Source organism: Andrographis paniculata, unplaced genomic scaffold (assembly GCF_009805555.1).
Source record: "Andrographis paniculata isolate CXL003 unplaced genomic scaffold, ASM980555v1 Contig58END, whole genome shotgun sequence".
Taxonomy (NCBI): Eukaryota; Viridiplantae; Streptophyta; class Magnoliopsida; order Lamiales; family Acanthaceae; genus Andrographis; species Andrographis paniculata.
The window spans coordinates 1364482-1375804 of NW_026137593.1; the positions used below are offsets into that span (position 1 = coordinate 1364482).

Genomic DNA, 11323 nt, shown 5'->3' on the forward strand with positions numbered 1-11323 from the left:
ATCATTATACTCTAATGCGTATAAGAATTCTAAATATCAACTCACATAATCCAAAAATCAAATTGTAGGTGAAAATATTTGGAAAGGTATGGTTCATAGGCATATCATAAAATTGACACATCTTTATTTTATAGTATTACACTAATCAACTTAAGAGCTCCAAAAGTACTTTCAGTCTTACAAATTCTATCTACTAAAAACCTATATAAAACAAATTATATCTCACACACAAAGAACATGACCTAGTTTAAACAATCAAAACAAAATAAAAAAAAAACTCACAATCAATCGAACATTATAATCAATAAATATTATGGCATTGGGTGTATAACGGTTGGTTGGAATCCTCAAATAGCATATATTTTTTAAAAGAGAAATGACAACCTAACACTCTCGACAATAATTTATGAAATTCCTTGGCGTTAGAACAAACTTTTTTCTGAGACATTTTATCGAACACATAAAGTGTATCATTCAAATATTTATTTCACTAATATACACATAGTATGAATCCAAAACAAAATAAACTATCTAAAATCATATATTCTTATCGAATTCTAGTATTGTAGTAATCCCCAATAGCAACAAATTACCCAATTTACAAAATAACAATTACGACCTCTTTCGCAGAATAGGAACAAAAACATCCGATAACAAAAAAAATCATTATCAAAATCACCCCAAAATTACCCACTTTACAAAACTCATACTTAATTTATAAATTCCTACTAGTTTAACACGCAACAATATTTTTCCCAAACTAGCAATTTTCTTACTAATCCAAACACGATTGATACAAATACTAACCTTGGAATTCCTCCTATTGAACCGCCAGATGTCGATTTCGAGATCGCCGGTGACAACCCTTGGAATTTCTCTGATCGATCTGTGTGACCGCCGACGACAGAGAACCGATTCGACTGGACAGAGAAACGGCCAAACAGTGAGAAAAGGGAGTGAAAAATCCGCCGGACGATGGAAGAAGAGAAACGGAAATGAATCTTTCGCACTGCTGGAAACTGGGTAATCGGACGAGAGGCTGCTTCCGGCTTCACTGGAGAAGGCTCAATGGTTTCAGGAGAAATTTGCACGAAGAAAAACAACCAAAGAATGAGAGAAAGAGAAAAATCGAGGAAGAGGGGATGAGAATGAAAAAGAAGGGAGTGTAGACAAAGAAATTAAAATTAGGGACTGAATCCCAAATCAATATTAGGCAGGGGATTTTATTCCAATTCTCCGTAGGCACAAACAATCGTGTCTCCTTTTTTATTAAAAAAAATAAATTATAGAAGAGGCGTTTTTTTTTAAAAAAAATAATAATAATTTACAGAAGAGGCGAGAACAACTGCACTTTTTTTTTAAAAAAAATAATAATTTATAGTAGACGCGCGAACAATCACACCTCTATTTTTATTTAAAAATAATAATTTGTAGTTCATTTCTATTTTAATAATTAATTTTATAATTGGTGTACGGTTGTCCACGCCTGTCCTTTTATTTTTTTAAAATAATTTTAGATTAGGGCTGTCATCAAATCAAAATAGTTTGTAGGAATAGATGAATATAAAAAATAAATATAAATAAAGAATATGTATATGTATTTATAAAAAATAAAATAATAATAATTTTTTTAAATGATAGGCACCAATAGTGGTGCCTAAAATTTTGTTTTTTAAATGATAGGTGCCGCTTTTGGTGCTTTAATTTTTTTTATTTCTAAACAAATCAAGCTTATACAAGGGTCTTGATATGAAATAATGATAATTTTTTTATATAAAAAATAATAAAGCACAGTAATCTGCGCCAAATTCTTTTTTTATTATTTTGATGCATACTTCGGTCATTACTGCGCTCCGAGCCATACCGTTCCTTTTATTTGTGTCATCGGCCTCTTTTTATCTATGCCATTGACTGGGAACTATTGAAATCCGCAAATTTCTTTAGAAATTAGTTCGGGATGAAAATGTTGAGCTCATTTTCGCTGATATCCTACCAGAAATAGAAGAACGGACTCCGATCTCCGCCTTCAATCCAACTCGATTAAAAATAGCGATGGTCGATCGGAGCTAGGGCTTCGCGATTGAAGAATAGGGGAGAGGAATCGATTTGCAAAAAATGGGAAGGGGGATTTGGGTCTAAGTGTAGAGTAGAATGGTGCTGGGGCGAAGCAGCTGCGTGTTATCAACTATTCATGTGCCTGATTATTCCGTCAACAACGTTTGTTAATTATTTATCAAATTGACATCTAAATTAAATTCCATACTACTAGTAAAAAATAGACATTTTTATAAAATTTTATTTATAAGGACAAATTAAAAAAGAGATCAAATATAAAGACAAGTTGCAATTTTTCCATATTTCATGTATAGTAAATAATTTTATTCTCTGTTCTTTAATAATTTATTTTGTAATACTTTCATTCCAATCCAAGTGATATAATAATTGGTCCAAATTAGTGATTAGAATGACTGGTATACAATTAACATTGCATTGTTTGACTACTTACTGATTGCTTTTAGTATAAATTTGACAGACAAAAATTAATAATAATCATAATAATAATAATAATAATAATAACATAATTTCAAGAAGAAAAAAGGTAGAATTTTGAAACACAATAACTAAAAATGCAATTAGTAGATTATGGTGCCAACAATAATCCTATACTATACAAATGACATAAGTGAACGCACAAGAAAAGAAAGATAAAAATAAAAATAGCAAAGGATCCTGGGCGTGGAGAGAATAAAATGATGATAGGCGAGCAATGAGCATTTCATTTCTGAGCACTTGTCGACCCTTGTTCTTCTTGTTCAATGGTGGTGGTGGTGGCGGCGGTGGTGTTAAAGTAGTGTTGGCGGCAAACAGGCATGTAAACATCTGCGCCGCCTATGAGCTCAGTTTGCGTGGCGCCAATCTTCCTCAGGGTGAAGAAAGCGCGCTTCCCACAAACCTCACACCGAGCTGTTAATTTTGTTACGGTGTCAGCCAGGGGGATGATGTCTAACACCGAACCGAAGCTCCTTCTGCAAGCAACAATCAAATTAAACAAAAACAAAAACAAAAACCGCGCCTTTGTACAATAATGAATTACCTTAAATAATCACCATCGAGGCCGGCAACTAGTACGATCTTGCCTTCAAGATCAGCTGCTTCATAGCAAAAGTCGTATAGATCGCCAAAGAATTGAGCTTCGTCAATGCCAATCAAATCCAGCTGCACCAAACCAAATACATCCACAAATCCAATCAAATACAAACAGGGCTTTCACTTCAGAAAGCAACAACCAACTTACCATGCCCTGCCGCAACTACTATCGCTACCATTAATTGAGTTGTTTCAGCAATTTTCAACAAGTTTTCGGTAATTTGCAATTCATCAAATATGAGTAAATAATTATTAGCTTTTCATCCCAACAATGTTAACTGACATTCATTAATTAGGGTTCTTATTACTTCAGAATAAAAGAGAATACTGTTCGAATCTAATGAAGTTCGAATTACCTACATAACGTAAAGTTGCGAACAACAATCAAACCAGAAATCAAAATTAATCAGGCACAGGTTTAGGTCAAAATTAGATCAAATTGAAAGAAAGAGTGTGATTTAAAGGACTTACTCTAGCATAAGCATCAGCCCCAATTTTGTGCTTAAAAGACAACAGATCTGACAACGCCCAACAAGGGAAATTCGCCCCATCGTGCGTAACCACGGCATCGACAGCGTATCGAGTATCCTTGATCGACTTAATCATCGCCACACTCCTGCAATTCAATGCAATTTGCCCTAATCAGATCTAAAACCATCCCCTGCTTCTAAATTACTCAACAACACCAAAATTAAAAGCAATACCTGCCAGAGTCGGCCTCCGCCATCACGCGGCGGAGTAGGGCGGTGGACTTTCCGGCGAACATTGGTCCGATGATGACGTGAACCTCCCCCTGGCGGCAATTCGCGATCTGCACAGCGAGATCCACAGCTGGGGAAAACTGGGGAGGCATCATCACGGCGAACTTGAAGCGGTTGCTGGGGGAAATTTATTGAAATTGCAATTGAAACCGATCGCCACGAAGAAATTTATAGGCAACAAACACTATAGTGGGAGGAGTGGTGATTAGAAATCGAGTATTGTTTTACAATGAAAATTCGAACGCAAAAATAATGGGAGGGAATCTTAGAAATTAAAATTGGCCTAACTATTTTCCCGCCACTAAATTACATATGATTATTTAGTCGGTCGACTTATTTTAATTTGAATTTTTTATTTAAAAATATATACATAGTTAGAATACTTTATTTATTTAAATAAAAATATAGTACTATTTTTGTTTCAAAATAAATAATTTATATTTATTTTTATTTCGTCATGTCCATGTTTCCTTTAAATAAATTTATTAATTTTAAATATTTAATAAATATAAATTAATTAAATTAAATTCTTAATATTTTTACTTATGGAATTCATTCAAAAATATTTTATTTTTATTTTTATTTTTAATAAATAATTATTTATATATAAAATTCTTTAGTTTTTATAAAATTGGTCTAAATTAATTATAAATGAATAAATGCATTTTTTATTTATTTGTATCGTATAAAATTTTATTATGTATAAAATAATATTTATATTATATAAATAAAGTTAAAAATATTTAAATATATATTCTAAATAAATGTATAGGAGCAAATAAGTTATGTGTTCTCCGATGGAAATACTATTAAAGGAAGATAATTTTAGATAAAATATGTGTTTGCCAAAATTATTTTTTATTAGCATAATTTTTTATTAATATTATTATAAAATATAAATATAATATTTTATAAATTCATAAAAATAAATAATTTACTACAAAATGCTACAAGTTTTAATGTTATCCATATTTTTATACATAACATAAAAAATAAAAAATAAAAAAAATGCATTAAAAAATATAAAAACCTATTCTCAATTTTTTGAACTTTAATAAAAATATTTTTTTATCTCTCTTCTAATTATGTTGGATAGAATGTGCTTATATATAATTTAACATTATATTACGTTTTTATTGTTTTATATGAATATGATTAAGAATAAATTTAAATATAAAATATGTAAAAGTATTTATTAATAATTTATATAATTAATTATTTATTTCATGTTAATTTTTTATTTTTAAAAATATATCAAGTACATAAATATCAATACAAATTATATTAATATTAAATTATTAATTAATATAAATAAATATTTTACAATAAATAAATAATTCTTATTTATATATCATGACCTTTTTTTTCGTTGCAATATGTCAATTTTTTGTCGGAGAAATTTAGATAAAAAGAATTATCTTATTCTTATTAACATAGCCATTTGCGCCTAATAATACCTATAAATTACTTAAATTCATTATATATATTTGTTATCCACCAAAATTAAATAAAGTCCAAAAGTATTTAATGGTAAAAAAAAAAAAAGTAGCGATGACACTAGGGTTGTGTTTGGTACAGAGAAATGAGGCCAGAGAAATGGAAATGGTATCATTTCTCTTGTTTGTTTGAGTCAAGAGAAAAAATAAATCATTTCCATTTCTCTGTTTTCATTTCTCTCCAGAAATGGAGAGAAATGACGTTGCAGTATATATATTTTTTTAATTTTAAAATTTTTTGTACTATTTAATTTTTATAATTTTTTAAAAATTATATTATTTTAATTTTACAAAAAACAAACTTAATTTATTTTTAAAGTATTTAATTTTTACGACATTTTAAGAAATTATACTAAAATATAATCTTAAAAAACATCGTATATAATTTATAAGTTTTTTTTAAAAAAAATTACCAAAAATATTTTTCATGAATTCTCATTCGTTAAAATTCTCTTTTTATCGTGTTAATCATTTATTTTTGTTTGCTCATTCATATATCTGCATTTTTTTTTTAGATTTCTCAAATGAATTCTCTATTTTATCAAACAAGAGAATTAATTCTCATTCTCTACTTAATTCCATTTCTCTCTAATTCTATTCTCTATTCTCATTTCTCTACAATTTCATTCTCTGTATTTTGAATCCATCCGATCCAAAATAGCAAGCAATTAAATTTATTTCCTGCATAATCATTTCCCTTTCTTTTCTTGTTCTAATTTCCTTATCGAACCCGCATTTATTCAATTCAATTCATATTCATCTTTGTTCTTGTTTTCTTTATTTATTTTTTTTTTTCATAATTCAACGATTTCATTTCTACACATTTAGATCAATTTATTTATATTGTGAGACTAGTCTGGATATGTTCTTGATTAGGCCAGAAAATTCAAATTCTTGCCGGGCCGTCATCAAAGAATTTCAGCGACAACAATATTCAATTACATTTTTATTATGTAAAATTTCGTACATTTCAATAGATTTTAAATAGAAAATTTATAAATATTGAGTTTGTATGGGAGTTTGAATTTTGAGTTGAGATTTGAATAGTAAAAATTTTGAATTTGAATAGTTGTATGATGTGATATATAGGTATTGATGTGATGTTTTGAATGTAAAATTGATTTTTAGTATAATATAAAAAATGAAAAATAGGTATTTGATTTGACGTTTTTAGAGGAAAAAAATTGGATGAACAATGTATTTGGGGGAAAATTCCCCAAACAAACACAATATTTTCTGTTGGAACGATTCCTCGTTAAGAATTTTTTTAAAAAGTACAATTTACACACATTAATACAAATATACTCCCTCTTTCTCTTAACAAATTATCCATTTTTTTTTGTCCGTCTTGTAACAAAGTATTCATTTATTTTTTAGTAACTGTACTATCTACCTAACATTAAAAATATCCTTACAACTTACAATATATTATATAAATATTATTATTTTTATCTCATACAATACTTATAAGGTTATTTTAATTTTTTTACTTTATTCCTCCGACGTATCAATATAAAAATAATATATATAAAATTACGTGCAAAAAGTAAATAAATATATAATTATGGAACCGAGAAAGTATATAACATATATTTTATCAACTTACAAAATGTTAATAATTAATTTTTATTTTTATTTTTATTTTTTTTTTACTAGCATAATCTTCATACAAATCTCAAAACTCGCATTTTGTGCCCGAGTTGTGCATGATCTTTTACGTCCTACACAATCTCACTCGTTTTGATCATCTTTAATGTCTAAGGCCACATGGTAGGTTTTAGGTACAAAAAATATGAATTTTTGAAATGTGTAGAATATAGTTTTTCAGGAACTATGTGAATATAATTATATAACATAATAAATTTCGTAATGAATTTATCAAATCAATGTTATATTATTTTATTTATTAGTATATTTTATAATTATAAACATATAATGACGTATTTAAAATATTTATATATTATTATATGATAATTAAATTAAATTTTATTATAAGCAATCTCAAATCTTAATATTCAACAATTTATGGGGTGTGTTTGTTTAGAAGATTTTCAAGGATTTTAACTATTCATCAAATTTTATTATCCAAAAAATATCAAATCAAATATTTATTTTTTATTTTTTATATTATACTAAAATTTAATTTTACATTCAAAACAACACATCAACATCTATTTATATCACATAATACAATTATTTCAATTTAAAATTTTTACTATTCAAATCTCTACTCAAAACTCAAACCCCCAAACAAACAATTTTTAAAGTAAATAATATATACTACAAAATATATGATTTTTAGAATTAATAAATTTAAATTTATGTTATTCATGCTTGTGCATGATCTTCGCAATTTTTATACTTTATGCCTACTTATCAGTATTGTTTTAATTTTTTAAAAAAATAATTTCGTAAAATATACATAAAACAAATTTATTAAAAATATTACACAATTTCTCAAATTATTACTAATTGTAATATAATTTAAAATTTAAAACATTAAATGTTACTTTAAAAAACTTTTAATTATTCTAAATATTAACATTATAATTTTTTATACACATTAAATTGATTTATCAAATAATATTTTAAAGAAAATTATGCAATTTAATTTTAATCAAAAGAAATATAAATAATCCCGTCTATAAACACTTATAAAAAATATATATATGCACATATAAAAATAAAAAATATAATAGTATATACAAACACAAAATAGAAAAAATAATAAATATAAATCACTCGGTGAAAATTTAAAATTAATATTATTGAAAATTTTTGAAGAAGATAATTAATTTTCTTAGAAAAAAATAGAAAAAAAAATAATAATATAAAATAAAGCAAAGAATAGAAGAAAAAAATATATATGATACAAATTGCAAATTTTGAAAAGGGGGATTGGCCCGTATGCGTCAACCATGCTTGTTCAGGATATAAAAAGTGCTATTTCTTAAAATATGTATGATATATATTTTTAACAAGATAAATAAGAAAAATAATAATAATTTAATATATATACAAAATATATTTTATTAATTTCCTATGATTAATATTATTAATTATTTCATAATTTTAATATAATCCATTTTCAAAATTTATATTTGTAGATAAAAAATTATATTATTTTTAATAAAAACAATATTTGTAAATATTATATATAATTTGGATTTAAAGCATATTATATTTTCTACTTGAATCCTTTTGATTCTTATTCCGGATCGATTCATTTTTCAAATTGAATTTGGATGGCTTCTTTGATTCGAAGGGATTTGGTGAAAAGATGAAAAAGGGGACCAGAGATACATGGGAAAATACTCTGAGTATATTACGGTTGAACTGAATGTTCATTCAACATCAACTGAGCTAGAAGAAAGACAACTGATGAGTTATAATTGGGCTAAAAAGAAGGAATACAATGCAAAGATATAAATTAGAATGCAGAGGCCCAACAGGCCCAATATATCATGTCGTCTCCTTCTTTGAGATATTTGTATCTTCTGTAATTGCTTCACACTCCCCCTGCGAACCGAACGTGGCATTGCAAAGTTTGGTTCGAAGAGTCTTGAACATAGTACCGGTTAACGTCTTGGTGAAGATGTCTGCAAGCTGGGAACGGCTCCGAATATGTCTAGGAGAAATGAATCCTTTGATAAACTGATCTCGGACCATATGACATGCTAACTCTATGTGTTTTGTCCGTTCATGAAAAATAGGATTCCGAACAATATGAAGAGCAAACCTGTTGTCACATAATAGAGGAATTGGTAGTAAGATTGGAATGTTCAAGGCCTGTAAAATGTATGAAATCCACAAGAGTTCAAATGTAGTTGTACACATGCTGCGGTATTCAGCTTCGGTGGATGAAAGACTTATTGTAGGTGGCTTTTTGTCCTTCCAAGATATCAAGTTTGTACCAAGGAAGATACAATACCCGGTAATAGATTTCCGGCTGTCCGGACATGTCCCAAATCGGCATCACAATAGGCCTCAATCTGCATGGAGGAACCAGCGTCAAAGAATAAGCCATGATTGATGGTACCTTTTAAGTATCTGAGCAAGTGAAGAGCAGCGTTCCAATGAGTGGCAGATGGTTTACTCATAAACTGACTGAGTTGTTGTGTTACGAAGGCAACATCTGGTCTGGAGAAGTTTATATACAAGAGCTTACCAACAAGACTCCTATATAATGAGGGATTAGAGAAAGAGTCCTCATCCACAACTGAAAGTCTCAAACCAGCAGGTAAAGGAGCAGCTGTGGGTTTAGCATCCAACATTTTCATATCTTCCATAATATCACCAATATATTTGGATTGGGATAAAGTAATGCCATTACAAACTTGCTTAATTTCAATCCCAAGAAAAAAATTGGCATCACCTAGGTCTTTTATGGTAAATGCATCATGGAGGAAGGTTTTCACTTGTTGAATGAGTAGAGAACTTGAGCCTGTGAGTAGTATGTCATCAACATAGATAGTAAGCACAAGGAGTTTTGAACCTTCATGTTTAATAAACAAGCAGTGATCATGTGAGGACAGACTAAATCCAAATTGAAGGATCTTTTCTTTCAAAGTCTGGTACCACACTCTAGGGGCTTGTTTGAGCCCATAGAAAGATTTTTGTAATCTACACACCTGTTTTGGACCAACCTGATAACCATGAGGAGGTTTGAGACAAACTTCTTCGGTAAGGGTGCCATGCAAGAAGGCATTGTTGACATCAATTTGTTGTATGCTCCACCCTTTAATGACAGCAATGGCAAGAATAATTCTTACTGTGATACTTTTTGTCACAGGAGCAAAGCTTTCTTCAAAGTCCACCCCATAAACTTGAAGATATCCTTTTGCTACTAATCTGGCCTTGAATCTGTTTATTGACCCATCTTTGTTTCTTTTGATTTTGTATATCCATTTACATCCAATAGCTTTCATTCTTTTTGGTAAAAGGGATAGTTCCCACGTACCATTGGATTCAAGAGCTTGAATCTCTTCATTCATTGCTTCAATGTTCGTACTTAATTGCTTCTTCAAATGACAAAGGTTCCTCGGTGATGTTACTAGGGACATCACAATTAATAATATAATCCCTCATCCAAGCAGGTTGTTTGAGAGTTCTCTGAGGTTTAACAAGTGGTTCAATCAAAGAAGTATCTGTGTCAACATTTTCAGAAGGGGATTGTAACTTTTTCTTGGAACCAAAAGAATCGGAGCGAATGGTAAGATCGTCCAAAGCAGGATCAGATTGAGTGGTGAGATTATCTGAGGTATGTGGACTTACTGGACTCCCTGAGATACTTCTTTGAGTGGTAGGATCAACCAAGGCAAGAGGACTTGTTGAATTCCCTGAAATATTTCCTTGGGGAATGACATTTAACTTACCATCATCTTGACTTTCCATTGTTTGAATAGATGAGGGTAACTCCTCAAATGATCCATAAGGAGTAATCTGGTGAGTGATCTTGTGATGAGTATTAGGTTCAGCATGAACTCCAGGAAACACATGTTCATAGAAGATTTCATTTCTTGTAATATGAGTCCTTCCTGTTTCAATATTCAGAACTTTGTAACCTTTGGTGCCATGTTCATACCCCACAAAAATACCCTTGACTGCTCCTTTTTTACTCAACTTATTTTTGCCAGTATCTGTGTTATAAGTGTAGCATAAGCATCCAAATACTTTGAGATGATTAAGAGAAGGTGTATTACCATATAATCTTTCATGAGGAGACTTCCATTCAAGCACATGTGTGGGTAGTAGGTTGATGATATAGGTTGCAGTGAGTAGAGCTTCTCCCCATAGAGAGGTAGGCAAGCCAGAGTGAAACAACAATGCTCTCATCACAGTTAAGATATGTTGATGTTTCCTCTCAACTCTTCCATTTTGTTCAGGAGTATACGGGCATGATTTTTGGTGAATTATCCC

General features: G+C 29.4%; 1 protein-coding gene across 1 annotated transcript; it reads right to left on the minus strand.

The window, feature by feature from the left end:
- Nucleotides 1-2605: 2605 nt before the first annotated feature.
- Nucleotides 2606-4102, minus strand: LOC127257679 (thymidine kinase a-like). Its single transcript, XM_051284143.1, has 4 exons — nt 3852-4102; nt 3619-3763; nt 3095-3216; nt 2606-3026 (listed from the first exon to the last, which is right to left on the minus strand). Exons 1-4 carry the CDS (start codon nt 4001-4003, stop codon nt 2777-2779), a joined length of 669 nt encoding a protein of 222 aa, XP_051140100.1. The 5' UTR covers nt 4004-4102; the 3' UTR covers nt 2606-2776.
- Nucleotides 4103-11323: the final 7221 nt, after the last annotated feature.

Coding starts and splice junctions, on each gene's coding strand:
- LOC127257679 (XM_051284143.1), bottom strand. CDS start 4,003: ATGATGCCTCCCCAGTTTTCCCCAGCTGTGGATCTCGCTGTGCAGATC. Junction 3,217..3,618: donor GGGCTGATGCTTATGCTAGA/GTAAGTCCTTTA, acceptor GGTTTGGTGCAG/CTGGATTTGATTGGCATTGA. Junction 3,027..3,094: donor CTCGATGGTGATTATTTAAG/GTAATTCATTAT, acceptor TGTTGCTTGCAG/AAGGAGCTTCGGTTCGGTGT.